Raw genomic sequence first — 21,940 nt, 5'->3', positions numbered from 1 at the left:
GCTCTAGGCGCTTAGTTTTCACAGTACTAAAAATCAACCCCAATATAGCACAGAACAGAGAGGTGAGTTATAAGGGGAAAATACAGACTTTGTCTCAAAAAAAAACAAAACCTACACATTTAATTCCCCCCCCCCCCCCCCCCTCCTCACCAGTAAAAACACAATATGTCAATCAAGAAAAAAAGACAAAGAGCAACATGGAAAGGGAAATCAGACATGGGGGACAGAAACACAGAGGTGTTGTCCACCATGGAAGGTCAAAAGAACCCAACCAATGCACAAAAAGTGCGAAAGCAACAGCAACATGAGACATGATATCTGCAAGACGCAATTTAATTATTATATTCTTCATCCAGATGTAAATGAACGATGTTATCCCCCAGGGAATCAATGGACACCTGAATCTGAAGAATAAAGAGCTTTCTTTGCACTGCCTAGAGTGAGACTCAGAACAAGGAACTAACTAGTCTGAATGAGAGCATAATGCTACAAAACCACAAAGTCGCACAGGTAGGATACAGCGCAACACACATTCGACAAACTACATGGGACAGCCCGATAAGTTTGTTGAATATGTGAACAGGACTGTAAGACAAGAGACACAAACTGTGATGTTGCTATCTGACAAGTAGAATATGATCTCAAAGTTTGCGCGTATCGTAGATTCATATCTTCTTTCGTGATCAGGTTCAGGCTATAACATTAAACGGCTACAGCTCAAAGCAACTTGCTCTGTTCCCCCCCCCCCCCCCTCTCTCTCTCTCTTTCACTTATTGGCCAGTGTGTTGGCCCTAAGTCACAGTTTAGTACGTCGAAACCGTGAAACTGTTCTTTTATGGCATGAAAAATTTACAAAGACAATGAAGGATACAATTTGGGAACCTGCCCTTGTTCGTTGAACCAATGAATTTGTCAAACGCGTGTGTTGCACTGTATATGGATTATCATAATTGGATCGAAGTGAAAGTAAGGTCTCCCAAGGACATGCCTACCTACAAGTGACGAGATGTTAGTTATGCCATGCCTGAATAATGACAAATAAAAATTTTAATTTTAAAAATCAGAGAAGTGAAGCAGATAACCCAATTATTCTTTACTTCCATCTTTTTATTTGTCCTAAAATTCACATCAACATCAAAAATAACTTCAAATGAAGTTATACATCTGCAATGGTGAGTTCAATTTCCACACCTGGCTCAATGCTGATGGATGTCTGAAAATATGAGTTAAGGAAAAGAAAAATGTAACAAAATTTAAAAAGAATGGGGGAAAAAAACAAAATTTTCTGCAGGTTCATGATAAATGAATATTAACAGAAAACAAAACGACTCAAACATTTGCTACTTGGAAATATGCATGGTTATAATTACCATGAGCAAAAAAAAAAGGCTTAGTATTAAGAATTATTAATGACAAATCAAAATTAGTAACAACAACAATAACAATATTAAAAGTAATAATAACCAAGCCGGTATTGGCGATTCCTTGGGAACGGATTTATTTCTATAAGTCATACTCAACCGCTTAATGGGGACGAAATAAGGCATTTACCATAAAAGAGCGCTCTTGCTGTCTTCAATCATTTAAAACGATATCTCATAAAATACAAATAGTCCAATGGTACGGTTAACAGCGTGTTTGGTCGTACCGTTGATCACCGAGGTGTGAACAATAGAATTAGCATGTATCCTGTAAATGTGTCTATCAAGACAGCCAATCGGGTGTGTGGTCGAACCATTCGTCAGTCAACACAGTGATATGAACAAGAGAATTACCAGTATCCCTCAGTGTTATCGACTGTAATCACGTTCATGGGCCAATTGTGGATGTTGTGAGTATTTCACATAAAAATCAAGTCCGATTGATATAATTTAGTGAAAACTAATTAGCCAGTTGGTGTATACAAACAATAACAAAGAGCTCAGTGACTTCAAATTCATTCTTTCTTCTTTTGATCCTGTGCATTTAACCAAAATGCTCACAACATCCGCCAACCAGATATAATGTACCAACACAGACAACTAAGATTTGGAGAAAAAATGTACAACTTGAAAATGTAACCTTTCAATCATACCACTCCCTGCTGTTGGGTAACATTAGATATAAATAATTAAAGCTTGTACCAAGTTTGTGTGGGTGAAAAATTGTCAGGAACTTTGAGAAGATTTGAAAATAAAATTGTGATGCTGAAATCTATTGTTTGTTTTTGTTTTAAAGGGTTTTACGGCGCTTGCAACACAATGAGGTCATATCAGCGTCAGTAAAAAGAAAATGGAGAATGCCAAGAAATGTAATTAGAAACAGAATTAAAACAACTATACACTAACATAGATTCGATTTTCAGTTTTAAAAATGCAGTCTGAGAGAAAAATCACAAAACAGTGAATAGATAGTTGGCAGCCCTGAACTAAGATATTTCATATTACTAGTCATGATAGTTGCCGTCTATTACTAAAAAAGCATAATAGAAAAACAAACAAAAAAACAAATAGATGGGAAAACCAAAGTCACTGTTGGAAATTTTCTAAAAATCAGACTGAAAGGCAGGTTTGTATCACATTTAAAGATGATGCAGAAAACAGATAAAAATCATCAAATAAGACAATTCTCAAAATTTATTTTAATACTTCAAATTAACTAACGTTAATCCTTACAATATTGAAGCTATATAACAATTTTTTTAAAATTAAAAACTTTAAAAAGGATACAATCTGTTTGACAATCTCAGAAGGACTGCGCAGATCAATAATTCTTTTGTGGATCTTCATCTGGTATCTGTCCCAGGTCTTTGATCCTTCACCACAAGGGGTCTTACGAGTGGTGATACGCAGAGTCTTGGTAGGCAAACGGGTAGGTCCCTTCACATCAAGTTTTTTGTCCTTAGCTCCCTTGATGAGGTCAGCACAGACTGCAGAAAAAATTTTTTTTAAATTTGTTAACCAAGCCTCTTTATATATTTAAAAGTTTCTAAAATCATGAGTAATATGGTCAAGAAAATTAAACATCACTTTAGAGCAAAAAAATGTTACATCATCAGGGATGCCACCAGGCAAATTGAAAAAAGCCTGAAAACTTGCACGGACGAGATACAAATCAATGTCAAGGGCTTTGTAGGGATTTGAAAAATATCAAATTTGGAATATTGTTTCAGTACTTATTATTGCAATTGAGAGCAAATAACACACAAAAGAAAGGAGAGTTAACAGTTTTCAAATTGATAAAATAAGGTGCTGAAAACAAAATATAGACAAATTAATATCAATAGCTATCAGGACTGGTCACATAAAAGGAGAAACTTTTTCATTGTGAAGATCATGACCCACCCATGCAACCATAACCTATAAATTTGAACTTCACTCAAATTCACTGAGATGCGATCAAAAATTTGTCTCGCAGCAATTTCTGACACGACTTGGAGAATTTCAAAAGTTGAAAGTGTAATTACATTTGGTGGTTGTCGTAGGCATGATGATGTGGTGGTGGTTGTAGTAGTAGTGGTGGTGGTAGGGATGATGTGCAGTGATTATAGTAGTACTGGCCGTATGGATAATTGTGTGGTGGTGGTTGTAGTAGCTGTGGTAGGAATGATGATGTAGTGGTAGTTGTAGTAGTAGTGGTGGTAGGAATGATGTGGTGTTATTTGTAGTAGTAGTGGTGCAAGGGATGATGGTGTGGTGGTGGTTGTAGTAGTGGTAGTAGGGTTGATGATGTGGTGGTGGTTGTAGTAGTAGTGGTGGTAGGGATGATGTGGTGTTATTTGTAGTAGTAGTGGTGCTAGGGATGATGGTGTGGTGGTGGTTGTAGTAGGAGTGATGGTAGGGATGATGTGGTAGTGGTGGTGGAAGGGATGATGATGTGGTGGTGATTGTAGTAGTAGTAGTAGTAGTAGTAGTAGTAGTAGTAGTAGTAGTAGTAGTAGTAGTAGTAGTAGTAGTAGTAGTAGTAGTAGTGATCTTAGAGATGATGATGTGATGGTGGTTGTAGTAGTAGTGGTGGTAGGGATGATGATGTGGTGGTGGTTGTAGTAGTGGTGGTCTTTTAGAGATAATTGTGTGGTGGTGGTTGTAATAGTTGTGGTAGCAATGATGATGTGGTGGTAGTTGTAGTAGCACTGGTGGTAGGGATGATGTGGTGTTATTTGTAGTAGTAGTGTTGGTAGAGATGATGATGTGGTGGTGGTTGTAATAGTAGTGGTGGTAGAGATGATGTAGTGGTTTTGGTGACTGTTTTTTATTCAGTGATAATAATAGCAATTTGTCAAAAAGGAGGAAAATGTCTCCGTCTATCGGTCAAATGCAAGCAAAGTGTAAAAATAACAGGAACATAGTTTTGTATTGGTATTATGTAATATATTACTATTACTATCTAGTATAAATCCATTCTTATCATTAAACATAAATTTACTTTTTGTAAACATTTAATGAATTGTCCTTTCCACATGTTAAAGGCCTACAATGTTATTCAAATAAAAGGCCAAAAAGTGTTGTTTTGTTTTGATTTTTACTTTATAAAGCAGGCTACAATATCTTTTATTTTTTACCGAAACCTAGTGGTTATTCAGCTTATAAATACAACCTAAGAATCTCACAAATTTAAAGCCATAGTCAAAAGGTAAAACGAAAGAAGAATAAACTAAGCCAATCACCATTGCTTTATTCGCTAATGTATTATCTCTGTATAACCCGATGATTTAATGAATGTGATTGCGAGAGAGAGAGAGAGAGAGAGAGAGAGAGAGAGAGAGAGAGAGAGAGAGAGAGAGAGAGAGAGAGAGAGAGAGAGAGAGAGAGAGAGAGAGAGTGAGAGAGAGATATTTGTCCCTCCCCTTTCCCTTCACCCATCAACTAGCTAATCAAAGAACACCGCTGGTCGTCTGTGTCAATTGTGACATCTGGTGCCATTCAGTCTGGCCCGACGTCATAAAAACGGGACCGTCACTAAATTTCACGAGATTATTGCACAGGTGTCAAAATATGACATAAGACATAATAGTGATTTTGTGGTTTTGAGGGAAATGTTTGACACGGCAAAATCAGCGGAAAATTTCTGAGAAATTCTCAAAATCACTGTTTATTTATCATTTTTTTTTTTTAAGGAGGAACTGTGATGGGGATGGGCGGAGATAAACTACCAGTTAGGTGCCCAAATATTCGACCGGCGGTGACAGCCCAAATTATTCACCCGGCAAAAAAGTTCCGGCTCAAATCTCGATCGCGATTTTTTTCTTGTTCTTTACAAAAAAAATTTTATTTTTTTTTAATAGTGACGACGGACAAAAACCAGAGGTTCCGGATTAAAACCGGCTGGTGGTAAAAAAACCGGATTTCCGGCTAAAACCGGAAAAGTGGCATCCCTGCATCATGGAATGCAAGGTTGATATGCAATAAACATTGCAATCTAAATCTAGCCTGGTTTATTCAATTTAAAATATAGACTATTTCAAGACCAGCATAAAAGAAATCTTTCTTTCTCACGTGATAGGCAAACCCCATAGAGGCCAACATATCAAAGAGCAAAACAGGACACCCTATCAATTGCACCAAACAGTCATGACAAAAAATGAAAGAATATTTGGACTATTATAAAATATAATCTAGATTGAGATCGCTAAGCACTAAACTACGCTTTACATTGTTCCTTAATTTAATTTGTGGTCAAAAAATCGTAATACTGGGACATGGGGTCATTTCCATACATACTATATTAGCAGTCTACTCTTCCTTTTCCTCTATACTGCCAATCGGGACAGTCCCGATTTTATCAGGAGGGTTGACACTATGTATGACCCTACTTGAAAATCAAATTTCCAATTGCAAAATGTCAATGACTGCACATATTCCAAAATAAAGAAATTTGTTGAAAACAGAGGATGTGTATGAGCAATAAAATATCTTCACGGAAATTTAAACATTCTTCATGCATGTTTTCTAAGCCTTGTAATGACAGAACTGTAAATGCGATATGCGCAATCATGTCCTTACCCTTTTCCAAACTCTTGACAATTCTGCTTGTCAGAGTGATGCGGATCTTGTGAACAGGAGCCTCTTCAACGGGTGCCTTCATAGAGCCTTCCTTGGCCACTGAAGCATCTTTAAAGGACTGTAAAAAAATTTGATGAAAATAAAATTAGTGATGATGCGGTATACCATGATCAATGAATCAAGATTTAACATTGTCAAAAGATGACTGACTGTTACTTGAAAAAAAAAGAGAATATTAAAGTAATCTTTGGACTCTTGGAGATGTTTAAAATCTGCGAACAATGAAAACATGCAAGCCAAAAATTACACGATCTTGTCCTCAAATGTGGAAGATGTAGGAGGGAAGCAGAAACAGAAGTGGAGTTTAGGTAGGCGCTTCGATAAAATTTTCAAACTGAAAATATCTTAATTTGACCCTGACAGGCAGATGGGACTTGAAAAAAACATAAAATTTAATACCTTATTTGTTTCTCTACCACTAACGGTTCCAGAGTTATTTACAGAGACGTCAACTTTAAATTTGGCTCACAGGAGTTTCAGACACCACTCGTAGGAATTTCAATGCCGAAAGAGGAATTTCCGCATACAAGAAAAAGGAATTGGAATGGTATTGTGCTTTCATATTGTATAGATAACTGATAAGAATTATATTATGATACATAAACACATTGCCAAACACAATCCCAAAGCTTCCTTATTTCAAATGAAGTAAAGCGCCAAAAACTAATGGTAGAGATTGTAGTACTGGTGGTAGTGAGGATGATGTGATGTTGGTGGTTGTAGTAATAATGGTAGTGATGATGAAGATGTGATAGTGGTTGTTGTTAGTGGTAGTGAGTGATGATGATGTGGTGGTGGTATAGTGGTTGTAGTAGTTGTGGTAGTGATGATAATGATGTGGTGGCGGTTGTAGTAGTGGTGGTAGTGATGGTGGTTGTAGTACAAATGATAGTGATGATGTGGCAGTGGTGGTTGTAGTAGTAGTGGTAGTGATGATGTGGTGGTGGTTATAGTAGTAGTAGTGGTGATGTGGAGGTGGTGGTTGTAGTAGTACTGGTCATGATGATGATGTGGTGCTGGTGGTTGTATTAGTAGTGGTAGTGATGATGATGTTTTAGTGGTTGTTGTTGTAGTAGTAGTGATGATGATGATGTGGTAGGGTGGTGTGGTTGTAATAGTAATAGTAGTAGTGATGACGATGTGGTTGTGGTGATTATAGTAGTAGTGGTAGTGATGTGGTGGTGGTGGTTGTAGTAGTAGTGGTAGTGATGAAGATGAGGTGGTGGTTGTAGTAGTGGTGGCAGTGATGATGATGTGGTGGTGCTGGTGGTTGTAGTAGTGGTGGTAGTGATGATGATGATGTGGTGGTGGTGGTTGTAGTAGTAGTGGTAGTGATGATGATGTGGTGATGGTTGTAGTAGTCGTGGTAATGACGATGTATCGGTGGTGGTGGTTGTAGTAATAGCAGTAATGATGATGTGGTGGTGGTGATGATTGTAGTAATAGCAGTAATGATGTGATGGTGGTGGTTGTAGTAGTAGTGGTAATGATGATGTGGTGGTGGTGGTGGTTGTAGCATAAGTGGTAATGACGATGTAGTGGTGGTGGTGGTTGTAGTAGTAGTGGTAGTGATGATGTGATGCAGGTGGTTGTAGTAGTCGTGGTAGTGATGATGATGGTTGTGGTAGTAGTGGTAGTGATGATGATGAGGTTTTGGTGATTGTAATGGTGATGGTAGTTGTAGTGGTAGTGATGATGATGATGATGATGTGAAGGTTGCAGTAGTAGTTGTGGTACTGATGATGATGTGGTGGTGGTGGTTGTTGTAGTAGCAGTGGCAGTAATGATGATGTGGTTGCAGTAGTAGTGGTAGTGATGATTGTAATACTAGTGGCAATGATGATGATGTGGTAGTTGGAAAGGGGGGAAGGGGGGTGTATCCTTGGAACAAATTGACCTGAATTTGACGGAAGTTGCCCGGAGCTTTTTTTGCTCCAGACCGGAGTTTTGGCATCACTGTATTTATATTCTTCTGCTTAAATTTTTAGTTGATTTTACATATAGAATCTGTGATCTCAAAGCTGCCTCAAAACCAGCATCTCGTGGTGATCTGGAAAGTTTGGGTTTTGCAGTTAACATGGCCCACTTATTGTTTTTTTGTAATTTTGTTTCAATTAAAAAATAAATGGCACGTGTTGGGTATCATTTTAAAGGTCAGAAAATAAACTTTATTTAAATCTTTTTGATGCATGGAAAAAATTATGGTTAAATGTAAATGGAAAAAAAAAGAAGAGGTTTTTGTCCTAAATAGGGGGTAAAATAAAATAGTGAGCGAGTGTGTCAATTTTGATGAAATTTGGCAGATATACTTCAATTAATTGTCTATCGATGTATCAAGTATAATTTAAATATATCAATTTAAAATCGATACTTGTTATTCTTCTTGCTGGCTAGAACTTTTTCACATGCCATGTGATCCGAATGTATAAAAATCAAAACATGATCAAATTTATGTTTTTCTCCTCTGGATACACTTTTATGCTCGACGGAGAAGTATTTCATAAGGGTGTCCGCCATTGATCCGATAGTTTAGAACCAGGTACTAAGTTACTATGCATTACTATTACAACATCCAGGCAATATCTTTGGTATTCTATCACCCCCTTGCATACCTCTATTCTCATCTAGGATGAAAGATCGAATGTTTTTCTATTCTCACCCAGGATGAGAATAGAGGCAGCCATATCTAAACATATGGGAAAGAAAATTGATGGCAAAATAAAATAAAACTAAAGTTGAAGCAATTGGAATATCTAAAATATTGATATATTCAATATCAGAATTCACACAGAAAAGAAATATACAAACTTTTAAAACAAAACTATAAGACGCTCATAAAAAAGTTGGAAAGTATGTATTCAAAATAAAAACATAGTAAATAATAGTACTGAAAATATTATGGACTAAATTCAAAATAATACATAACTAAATTTAAAATATCGATATGAACATCGATATCGTGAAGCAGCCATGATGAGAAGATAATGTAAACATGGCATTTTGGCGCACAGTTAAAAAGTGTCTGCGCATAGATATAGAGCCCTGAAATTTGGCATGAATAGAGTTTAGATGTTATTCTAAAAACAAACGTTTTTTTTTAACACACGCTGTAATAAAAAAATAAAATTGCCAAATTTTAACTTCATATAACTTCTGGAGTTTTTAATGGATTTTTCCTTAATTGGTACCATTTAAAAGGAAATTGAAAGACGGAAATAATGATACCAAAATATCTGCGATATTCCTCTTTATAATGAAGTTATACATCTTTAATTGAATCCCCCAAAACGCGAACAGTAATTTTCAGTCACAACTTTCCTATGGGCAAGTTGGGTCACAATTTGACTGCCACTGCTGCTGCTCACTAAACTGCCTAATATAACTCCTGGAAATTTTTATGGATTTTTCGTTACTTGGCACCATTTAAAAGGAAATTGAAAGACGAAAAAATGATACCAAAATATCTGCGATATTTCTCTTTATAACGAAGTTATGCATATTTAACTTTAATTGAACCCCCATCCCCCCTATAATTATTATTGCATTATTATCATCATTACTATCAGTATTATTATCATCATTATTACTACTGTTTTAATTACAAGAGCTGTAACTGTAGCCTAACAATAATTGCCTCTTTGGACAATAAAGATCATTATCATTAAACGCGAACAGCAATTTCCGGTCACAACTTTTCTATGGGCGAGTTGGGTCACAATTCGATTGCTCACTAAACTGCCTAGTAAAAGGAAGCTTGTTTCCATGTGGCCTTATGACTGAGTAGATCCTAACAAAAATTTTCCTTGCCTGATGTTGCGAAGTAAATGTAGTAATGGATTTTCATTTTGAAAATTGCAGCAAATAACACACACAAACACAAAACAAATTTTGTGTAATTAGAAATAATAATTAATAAAATTAAAATCAAAGTCTTGTCGAGACAAAATAAATGTTAAGATTACAAGAATCTTTTTAAAATTAGGAAAATATTGCTGTCGAATGTCGATTCCAAAAGTAAAAGGAGTGCACAAACACGCCCCAATAGTATAGATTATGATAAATTATCACGGTCGAATAACTAGGCACTTTGATAAAATTTTCAAACTCAAAATATCTTGATTTGACTCAGTCAGGGGGATGGGACTTGAAAAAACATAAAATTTGATACCTTATTTGTACGGTTCCAGAGTTATTTATATTTTTCTATTGAAATTTTTTGTCAATTTTACAGAGAGAATCTGTGATTTCACCGCTGCCTCAAAACCAGCATCTCGCGGCGATCGGGAAATTTTGAGTTTTGCGGTCAACATGGCCCACTTATTGTTGTCAGTAATTTTGTTTCAATTAAAAAATAAATGGCAAGTGTTAGGTATCATTTTAAAGGTCAGAAAATGAGCTTTATTTTCATATAAATCATTTTCATGGATGGAAAGTATGGAAAAAATTAAGGATAAATGAAAATGGGAAAAAATGAGGTTTTTGTCCTAAAAAGTGGGGTTGATGGCGGGAAAAATAAAATAATGAGCGAGTGTATCAATTTTGATGAAATTTGGCAGAGATATTCTTCAATTAATTGTATATATATCGATGCATGAAGTATAATTAAACGTAGTGTTTTTATGCACCTCCGTTGACGGTGTATCTGAACGGATCGTTTTTATACACCTCCGTCACGCATGCGCATTCCACCCAATTTCATGATAGTGTTTTTGCATTTGGACATGGCGAAAGTTATATTGTGACATCTGTAGGATGTTTTTGTTAATAAATTTATATAAAAATAATAATAATTTAAAAAATCGAAATATAAAACCAGAAAATAGAAGTTGCATTGAAGGTAAAATAATGTTTTAGAAAGACCTTATTAAATGTGATGAACAGTCAGGTGGCTCCGTAGCGCAGTGGACAAGCTGTCAGACTCCAACCTTGAAAGTACTGGGTTCGATTCCCATTGTTGACTTATCATGTTTTTAAAAAGGGAGTGAGTATTTTCCGCCGGGCGGAAAATAACCCATTTTTCTTATTCTCCGCCGGGCTTATCCTAGGGTCTTGTGACCTCCGGTCGTGTCAAAGGTCACATCCGGTCGACCGTGGCGCCAACCGCGAAGCCATGATTGTTTTATTCGATTGTCAATGATTGTGACTCTTGATTTCCAAGCACTTTTTCATCTTATCAACAATTGCAAAAATGCAGTTAACCAATTGCAGACTGAGGCTGATACCATTTTTATTCGTCAGGATTCTGTAGAGGTAAGAATTTGACTTTTCTTCTTTTTGTTTTTGTTTTTAACAAGGCTCGGACTCAGGACAGTGAAGTGTATATCGAGCAATGCCGATGGCGATATGAGTATGAGGAGCCTAGATGAATGAATGAGAATATAATTGTATTGTAATAACAACACGCCTTGCCGACTGTCACGTGTGCCATGTGTTCGGCATTCCAATGTGATCTTTATGGATTAATCCTTCGTTGATTTTACTTCTAATACTGTGTAACTGTGTGCATTGTAATTGTAACTGTAACAACTGGGCAGTTTTCAGCAGCAGTGGAAGCGGTGACACAATTTTTAGAACTTTGGAGTGAAATTGAGATGCCTCATGATGATGATAATGACAATGATATAAGATATACAGTACTGTAATGAAAAACGATATCATTTTAACCATTACTTTTTTAACAAATTTATTTATTTATTTATTTATTATTTTATTTATTATTATTTATTATTATTATTATTATTTATTATTATTATTATATATTATTATTATTATTAATTATTATTATTATATATTTATTATTATTATTATATTAATTATTATTATTATTATTATTATTATTATTATTCACTTAAACCATGACATTGGTATGTGCCATTTGCGGGTGGTTGGATGGGAGCATCACCCTTGAATCATATACACCTATGATGTTCGCATGGGTGTACGATCCGATAGTGATGTCGTTTCTTCTTCTCTTTACTAGCCTATTCTGCTTCTTTGGTTTGTGATTGTATTTTTGACAGGGGATTTTTTTTTTCTGTAAATCTTCTGCCTGTTTGTTCTTGGTTATTTATAATTTAGCTTATGGTATCTTTAGGTTATGATTTTGATTTACATTTGTACTATTTTTGTTAGATTGCTTGTTTTTTGTTTTTTTGTTTCAGCGGTCTCTCATATAACCTCAATTGTGTTGGAAGAGACCTAAAGCAACAAACAAACAAAATATGTGCCATTTTCACTGCAGTGAATTTAATTTTTAAAATTTTTTTTTCATTGACAACTAACATGAAAGAGTCCAGTTGACGGTACTGGTGTCCTGACAATCAAGAAAGATAGCTGGCTCAAGATGTGTTGTGGCAATCTTATTAATCAGCAAACCATCATCTGTGCCAGCAGAGCAGAGTATCTGCATGCACTTTTTGAAACTGGTTAGTAATGTTTTGAAATCTTCATATAGCGCCTTACATTTTTATTGCAGAGATGCCAACCAGTACAGGTTTCCCGTGTTCTGTACGGTTTTTCTTCCGAAGTACGGGCATACGGTTTTATCATGAAAAATACGGGATTTGGTTGAAGTGAAAAATCCACGAAATTGCGATCACAACATGAAAAGTGTTTTCATGCAGAAGAGCTTTCATTATCGATACTGAATTTTGCGAATCTTGCCCAGCCTACTGCTATATAACTATGAGTAATTCACTGCCCTTTTTTGAGTACGAGTTAACGAAGTCCGATTCGACCTTTTCGGGTTGATATCGATTTCTGCACGGCGCAATAAATACAGGTTTTTGTCCTAAAATGCAGGTTTTTGGTCTTGAAAATATGGGTTTTCAAAAGGCTAGGTTGGCATCTCTGTTATTGGTGATCAATACAGTACGCTCGAGCATGGGTATTTCGAACAAGTCGGGACCATGCCTGTTTGTTCGAGATTTCCGTGCTTTTGAGTTTTCCAATTTGAGTATTTTACACAGGATTTGAGGGAGGTAAATGTGGGTGGTCTTGATAAAATTCGTATTATAATTATAATGTATAATGATAACTCCCCATTATTATGAACTCTGTAGAGAGTCGATAGTGAGACTGCAATTTCCTTTTCTCTGTCAGTTCAACACAATCAATTAGTGGGGAAAAAAATTCAACAGATCGCAAGGGAGTGTCCACTATATGAACGAAATAAAGGGATTAAAACTGGGAATTGTACCAAGTTTGAGATTTCCGTGATTTCGAGATTTGCATGCTTGAGTATAAATGCACGTTAATCTAAATGATAGTTTGTTGTCAAGAGTTTTGTCCTGTATGGTAAAGCCAATGAAATTTCAACTGTGTTGGTGATGGTGAGAATGATGGCCATTTAAAAAAAATTGGTACGTCTTTGACAAATTCAATTTATGACAATGATTTTGATTATATAGACCTTTCCAAAAATTGCTAACGAAATGCCTCTTTTCTATTTCCATTTTTCAAACCAGAGCAAGATCAACCATCTTTGTGGAACATCAGACAAAATGGTTGCAAACAAGAGGTGTTGAATTTTCCTGTATTGAGCCAAAAGAAAAAAATTTTTCTGGGAGTTTGCGAAAGCAAATTGCATTTGATTTGGAGCTAAATCTATTTTCGCCATTTACCTGTTTTGTTTTTTGTCTCAAATAGATTTGATTTTGTAGTTCAAATTGATTAGATACTTATCTCACAAGCAGCATTTTAAAAAATAAAAACATGAGGGTAATGCGTCATATCATATTAGTTTTTGTGATTACAGTGATGAATTCGTAAGATATAAATCATATTTGACCACAATAGTGTTTAAATTTTTCAGCATTTATTTTCTTAGGGAATGGGTTAGCGAATCATTTTTTAGACAAATCAATCTACACAATTTTCGTGTTTTCTTGTCCTATGATAGTCATTATTTTGAAAATTTTATGGATCAGCTTATGTCAAATAAGTGTTTTCTCAAATTTCCGTTTTGTGTCATTTTCTGATTTTCTAAGAACCATATATGTCATTTTCCTTTAGATTATTTTCAAATTTATTCAGATTATTTTTTTTTATGATGTGTTCTGCATCATGATGGAAACATTTTGGGGTAAATTAAAATTTAGAAGTTTTTTTAATTTTTAAAACTTAAGTTTTTCCTGTCGATCCACACCACAATTTCAGCCGAAATTAAAAAATATTGTACAGCATTTCTTTCTAGACTAGTGGTAAGCTCTTTCATCATGATGTAGTTATTTATTTAATAAAGATTGTGTGTAAATTTGAAAGAAATTTATATGCTGGTTTTTGGTGCATCTAATCTATGTTAGATATTTTAGGGTTTTACATCAAATTTTAGCCCCTTTAAAATGAAAAAAAAATAATAATAATAGTATTTCTTTGTTTTTTTGGGGGTTTTTTGGTGTGTTTATCGTCACATTATTAGTTTATGAATTTACCGTAACTATGAAGCATATTTGAACACCAAATTTTTTTTTTTTAAAATGAAAAATTGATATCATTCAATATTTCTAAGTGAATGGGTTAGTGAATCAATTTTGTTTTTTCAGAAATTGATCAATTTACAAAATTCGACTATTCTCTTGTTCCATATTGATTATACTTTGAAATTTGATGGATGTTGTCTGCAAAATTAGCTTGTTTATCAAATTAATAAAGACATTTAGTTTTTTTTTCTCAAGATATCATTTTCAGATTTTCTGACATTCATATCTGGATTGTTTCCCATCAGATTGTGTTCAAATTTGGTCAGAATCTTTCGTATGATGGGTATTGCATCATGATGGATTTGGTTTTGGGCTAAACTAAAATTTGGTAGTTTTATGAACTTTTAAATTGGATTTTTTCTTATCGTTCCATGTCAAATTTTCAATGGTTATCGAAAAACAATTCTTTAAATAAATTTTTCAAGACTTGCTAAGCCTTTCCATCGTGATGTAGCTCTTGTAGGAAACATTGTGAGTAAATTTGGAAGATTTCGTTGGTTTTCGGTGCATGTGTCGGAAATTATTTTTTGTGTGGGGTGGGTGGGGTTGGTCTCATTTTAGCCTATATTGTCTGTGTCATTGAAGACATTTAAATATATTGAGCTTTTTATATAGCGCAATATCCACTAAATGTGCTTAAAGTGCTTTACAAGGGGGCCCTGGTCAACAGCAACGCTTGTTATGCGATATTACAATTTTTTGGACAGAGACAATACTGTTAACAGCCGGGTACTCCTTTTACATCTGAGTATGTTGAGAGAATGTGAGTAAAGAGCCTTTTCGAAGGACTCAACTATGCGCCGAGCGAGGTTCGAACCCAGGACCTTCCGATCCGAAAGCGTCTGTTATACCATAAAACCACATAGCCACACATTTGATTTTAGCTTTTTATTTATTTATTTTTTTTGTGTGTATGTGTGTTAATCATCAAAATAGACCTACCACCTGAAATAACAGGGGAATACCAATATTGGCACTGCGATAAAAAAAATGGATTTTTGACTACATGTTCTCCTTTAAGGTGAAATATTTTCTAGCTCAGATGAGGGTTTGTTTTAAGCGGACTGTAGTGCGTTCCAACGTGAGATAAATTTTTTTTTCATAATAAAATGTATTCACTGCCAGTTGTGACATAAGTTGACTGCTTAGTTCTGATCTCCAGTACTATCACATACTTGAGTACCTATCATCAGGGCTATTACACACTGAGTCCCTACCACCAGCGCTATTAGTCATTGAGTCCCTACCACCAGTCATGTGAGCCACTGGGTTCATACCAGTAGCCCTGTCAGCCACTGAGTCCTTACCTCTTGCCCTATTACTATTAGCCACTACACCAGCCCTGTTAGCCACTGGGTCCATACCACTGCTGTTAGCCACTGAGTCCCTACCTCAAGCCCTATTGGTTACTGAGTCCCTACCACCAGCCCTATTACTATTAGCCAATGAGTCCTCACCACCAGCCCTATTGGCTTTTGAGTCCATACAAATACCACTAGCCACTGATTCCTTGCATCAGCCCTGTTAGCCACTGAGTCCTTACCACCAGCCCTGTTAGCCACTGAGTCCTACCACTAGCCCTGTACTGTTAGCCACTGAGTCCTACCACTAGCCCTGTACTGTTAGCCACTGAGTCCTACCACTAGCCCTGTTAGCCACTGAGTCCTACTACAAGCCCTGTATTGTAACTGTTAGCCACTGATTCCTACCACTAGCCCTGTACTGTAACTGTTAGCCACTGAGTCCTACCACTAGCCCTGTACTGTAACTGTTAGCCACTGAGTCCTACAACTAGCCCTGGACTGTTCGCCACTGACTCCTCCCACTAGCCCTGTAATGTTAGCCACTGAGACCTACAACTAGCCCTGGACTGTTCGCCACTGACTCCTCCCACTAGCCCTGTAATGTTAGCCACTGAGACCTACCTCTAGCCCTGTACTGTAACTGTTAGCCACTGAGTCCTACCACTAGCCCTGTAGTTAGCCACTGAGTCCTACCACTAGCCCTGTACTGTTAGCCACTGAGTCCTACCTCTAGCCCTGTTAGCCACTGAGTCCCTCCCACTGACGTGCTAGCCACTGAGTCCATACCACCAGCCCTATTAGTCACTGAGTCCCTACCACCAGCCCTATTATCTGACATGGCGGTTTTTTGCACAAAATAAAAAAATCCCAAATTTTGCAAGCTAAAAAAAAAAACCCAGCAAAATTTGCAAAAAGTTGCGATTAATTTTCCTAAAAACCCATAATTCGTTCATGAACGAGAAGGGTATTTGTTTGTTTTTAAGGGTTTCACGGCGCTTGCAACAAATGTAAGGTCATATCAGCGCCAGTAAAAAGGAAGAAAATGGAATCTAGTAAAAAGTTCTAGAATTACAATTAAAGTACCCAAGAAAAAGGGAGAACACGCTCAGTGTACTTATTTTGTGATATTCTAAATGTTTCATCCTGACAAAAGCACAGGTCCCCCAGTGATGATAACGAAAATTTGATAAAAAGGAGGAAAATCTACCGGCACATCAGTCAAACCCAAATCTAATGCAAATATAACAGCTATTCATAGTTATTTAATATATTATTAGTCCTAAAGCACTTCTGATCATTAGACACATCCTGACCTTTTGCAAATATAATTTAATGAATTGTCATTTCCAATTAAACATTTTAGAGGCCTATAATGTCGCCCACTATATCAAGAGATTATGATAAACTTTTGGCCAAAAGACCAGGAGGTATTTGTGCATAACAAACCCGGTTAGTGTCTGTATTATTGCAACCTTGTGATGATGCAGCATATAAATAAGAATCTTTAATTAATTGCAAAACATATTCCATCAACAAATCAAATTTAAATTAGCCTTTAAACAATCATTTCTTAAATCGATCAGCCTAACTTATTATCTCTCTATTACCAAATGGTATCTTTAAACATAAAATGAAAATAGAAGGGTGGCTGAGTGAGAACTATGGATATGAAAGAGAGAGGGAAATTGATGAATTTATTTTTTTACAATTGTTTTATAACTAGACACAAGTTGTATTGAATGACTGCTATTAACAAATTCAGAACAATCAAACAAAAACAAAACAAACAAAAACGAAAAAGGAAGAAAAAAAAAAAAGGACAGGCTTATAAAACGTATAAAATCGCCAAATGTACTATCATGCTACAGCTAAAAAGGTACATAAATATTTACACCCATTTGCTCCATCCCCTTCCCTTTCGATCATCTTCTCATCCATGGCCACCATGTGTCTTGTGCTACTTTTGACATTTGGCGCCAGTGTGTCTAGACTAACGTCATACATAAAGGAGTGTCACCAAAATTCACGCAAATGAGTAGAGGTGTCAAAAAATGATAGAAGGCATTTTTTTTTTTCATGAACTACCACTTAGCAGAAAAGGTTTGACATGATAAAAACAATGGAACATTTATGAAAAAATTCGCGGAGGATTATCATAACTGGTCCCCACTAAATTATTATTATTATTATTATTATTATTATTATTATTATTATTATTATTTTGGTCAAAATCTCGAAAATTTGCACAAAAAAAATGCAAATCATCGAATTTTTGCCATTTTTTGCGGCCGGAAATAGGCCGCAAGAATGCAAAAAACTGCCATGACAGCTATATTAGCTGACATGGCGGATTTTTTTTTTTAATCCCAAATTTTGCAAGCTTAAAAAAAATAAAAAATTGCGATTAATTTTCCTAAAAACCCATTAATTAGTTCATGAAAGTGAAAGTGAAAGGTATTTGTTTGTTTTTTAAGGGTTTCACGGCACAGCAACAAATGTAAGGTCATATCAGTGAATATCAGCGCCAGTAAAAATTTCCAATTAAACATTTTAGAGGCCTATAATATCGCCCACTATATCAAGAGATTATGATAAACTTTTGGCCACTGAGTCCCTGCTACCAGCTCTATTGTCCACTGAGACCTTACCATCAGCTCTATTAGTATTAGCCAATGAGTCTCTACTACCACCAGTTCTATTAGCCACCATCCTACTAATAATATTAGCCACTGAGTCCCTACCGCCTGCTCTATTACTAAAGGCCACTGCATCCTTACCATGATGGGGGGGGGGGATTTGACACACAGTAGAGTACCCACTGAGGCCCTACCACCAGCGCTATAGACACATAGTGGTTATTTGTTCCCATCACAGTACAGACGATGTGTAACCTTTAACGTTTGTAGTCTGATTGAGCAACACTAGTGAGAACTAATCACACAACTGGCAGTGAGAAAGAGCAGAGTTAAGTCAACTCCCTTCATTCTCCAAATTATTTTAGTCCGGCAAGCTTGAACTTGAAGTGTGTCTCAAATCTACTGGTTAATTACCCACTGATTCTCTACCGTCTACCGCCACCGCTATCACCCACTGATTTCCTACCGTCTACCGCCACCGCTATCACCCACTGATTCCCTAATAATAACGAAGGGGGAGGGGGGTGGTGGTGAGGGGCAAATAACGACCAGATTATTTACACGACACCACGAAGGTCAGAATATGGGAGTCCGCTAAGTCTCAAATATCAACTTGAAAAACCCGGCGGAAAATAACCAAATTTCTTATTCTCCGCCCGGCGGAAAATAAAAAGATGTACTATTTTCCGCCCGGCGGAGAATAATGACAGCCTTTTAAAAAACTTCGATTTTAATTTTCTAAAATTTATTTATTTGAGATCAGTATTTGTGTGCCATGTTTCTTTTTACTTTTGATGTTTCAAATTATTGTTATTATTCTTTAATTTATTATCATTGTACATCGGTAATCACTAAGCAGTGTGCTAATAAACTACAATCTAAAACTATTTAAACCTCATGGACATATGCAGCAACTTTACCATCAACGCCAACGGAGGTGCATAAAAACGGTGTGTTTTTGTACACCTCCACTGGAGGTGTATAAAAACGCCACCATAATTAAAATGTATCCATAATCTAAAAAGTTCTTATTATTATTATAATTCAAAAATTTATAAATTTTTATTACATAAGCTTTCTGAGAAATACAATCAGGAATTAAGAATAAAATACACCGTTAGAGTTAGAAAGCTTGTTTTGCGCCCTTTATATAATGATACAGTTCCAAAAAACGAGTTTCACCTGACAGTGAGCCTATCGGCGGCCACTGGACTGGAGTTATCAAAGTGCCTAGAATAACCTAAAGAAAATTGCGCCAAAAATAAAATGTTCCTGACTTGTTGTACCACCTGTACTTGTACATCAGCAGACTAAATAGATAGATACTTACAAATAGATTTGAATGACGATAAGAGATGGTGGTGGTGTTATAAAAATTGACCCTCTTTTTTCACTTGCTTTTTAATTAAGCTTAAGTCATAAACACGCCTTTATTTTCAACAATAACATAATAACCAACCACACTCACACTAGGTACTTTGGTAAACGTCCATTTGGCCCTCCAGCAGGGAGCCGATAAATGGCCTAGTGGCTGTGACCCGATTTTTTGGACTTTTGAGTGATGGGTCTCAGAAAAAGTTCCATAGATTTTTTGTTTATGGATGGATTTTAATGATTTATGTCTTATTTTCTTCAGGAGAAATTACTCTATCGTTTGGTGTAGTTTATTTTAAAGTCAATGACAATTTAGTATAACTTTTGATTATGGATAAAATAGAGTATAATTTTGCTTTGGATAATTATAAGATTAGAACTTGGTAAATCAAAATTTCATGCTGGCACGTTTATTTAACATCTTAACTTTTTTATAAAATTAAATTCAGGGCAAAGTTGTATACCGCATCCATGAAATTCGTTCCAGTAAAATCCTTACTCAAATCGTAGCGGCCATTTTAGACCAGTTTTGAAATCCAAATGGTGGTTACTACCGGAAATGCAACAATTTTCAGGTCACAAAATCCGTCAGTAAATAACAAAGGCAAATAGAAGACCATTTTTCAGCCTTTAAACTAACACAACTTTTTTTCTGCTTATCTGATTTTCACAATTTTGGTATCATTAGAATCGTGTTGAAAAGCACTTTAAAATGATATAGGTTTCATTGAGCTCAATCCAATTTGAATTTTTTACCAAAGTACCTACTCACACATGAACCAATCGATATCGATAACAGGTTTTCACGATTCCACCCTAGTTATACCAAGTTTCAATGTTTTTAAAAGGCCAACAATGCTTGCCCGAATTGACTCTTAACTTTTTAGAACTTACCATGGTTATTTTCTTTAATCAGGCCGACGTAATCACGAAAAAGTATAAATTATTTTCCTGAACAGCGGTGAGCCTGCTGGCTTGGTTGCATGTGAGGCAGAAAAGGAAGAAAGAAAATCTCTTTACGAGGAGGTAGGAAATAAAAATGAGGTAGCTACTTACACCTTCATGGTCGATAGAACGCCTAACTGAAAGACCGGTTGTGATTTTAACCAAGAGAGGCACGTGCGTTGATTATATCAAGAAATGAAGTGAGCAGAAAAGTGCAAGAAGACAATAGAGAATAAAAACTTCGCGGTGATGGGGGCTCGAACGCACGTTCCTACTGTTACGACAACTCCGCCTAAATAGATCGTGAAAATATTAACGAAAGTGAAAGAGTGATAATGGAGGGGCTTCGGATAAAATAAAATAAAATGCAATATTACTTGTATCGATACATTTTATACATGCATTTTATTGTATTTGTTTCCCACGTTCATTTGTTTATTATTGTGCCGACGAAGGGTTTGTACCCGAAACGTCCATTGTCTGTACTGTTCTCATCCGAAGTCTCTCCATCAGCTCTACAGGAAGCCATCCACCACTCAAAAAAAGTGGTTAGTACTTCTGAACTATTATTATTCACCCTCAATATCGTCTGAAATCGGAGCTTACTCAATGTCTCAATCGTCTCTATGTTATATGTTTGTGTTGAGAATATGGCTATTAAGCTGACATGGCGGTTTTTTGCAAAAATAAATCCCAAATTTGCACAAAATTTGCAAAAATTTTGCAAAAAGTTGCGATTAATTTTCCTAAAAACCCATAATTCGTTCATGAAAGAGAAAGTTATTTGTTTGTTTTTAAGGGTTTCACGGCGCTTGCAACAAATGTAAGGTCATATCAGCGCCAGTAAAATGGAAGAAAATGGGATCTAGTTAAAAGTTCTAGAATTACAATTAAAGTACCCAAGAAATAGGAAGAACACGCTATAAGTGTACTTATTTTGAGATTATCTAACTGTTTCATCCTGACACAAGCACAGGTCCCCCCCAGTGATGATAATGAAAATTTGTCAAAAAGGAGGAAAATCTACCGGCCAGTCAGTCAAACCCAAATCTAATGCAAATATAACATAGCTATTCATAGTCATTTAATATATTATTAGTACTAAAACACTTCTGATCATTAGACACATCCTGACCTTTTGCCAATATAATTTAATGAAT

At 35.9% G+C, this 21,940-nt stretch overlaps 1 protein-coding gene across 1 annotated transcript; it reads right to left on the bottom strand.

Annotated features, from left to right (window-relative positions):
- Positions 1 to 1,086: 1,086 nt before the first annotated feature.
- Positions 1,087 to 20,869, bottom strand: LOC144972300 (small ribosomal subunit protein uS10-like). The gene is made up of 4 exons (XM_078913389.1): positions 20,730 to 20,869; positions 5,982 to 6,099; positions 2,709 to 2,908; positions 1,087 to 1,213 (listed from the first exon to the last, which is right to left on the bottom strand). Exons 1-4 carry the CDS (start codon positions 20,730 to 20,732, stop codon positions 1,157 to 1,159), a joined length of 378 nt encoding a protein of 125 aa, XP_078769515.1. The 5' UTR covers positions 20,733 to 20,869; the 3' UTR covers positions 1,087 to 1,156.
- Between the last annotated feature and the right edge of the window lie 1,071 nt (positions 20,870 to 21,940).

This window comes from Berghia stephanieae, chromosome 1 (genome assembly GCF_034508935.2).
Source record: "Berghia stephanieae isolate SIO BIC M18660-M18661 chromosome 1, UCSD_Bste_1.3, whole genome shotgun sequence".
NCBI classification, from domain to species: Eukaryota; Metazoa; Mollusca; class Gastropoda; order Nudibranchia; family Aeolidiidae; genus Berghia; species Berghia stephanieae.
The sequence above is the reverse complement of the archived record's forward strand: the minus strand, read 5'-3'. Positions and strand labels throughout refer to the sequence as shown.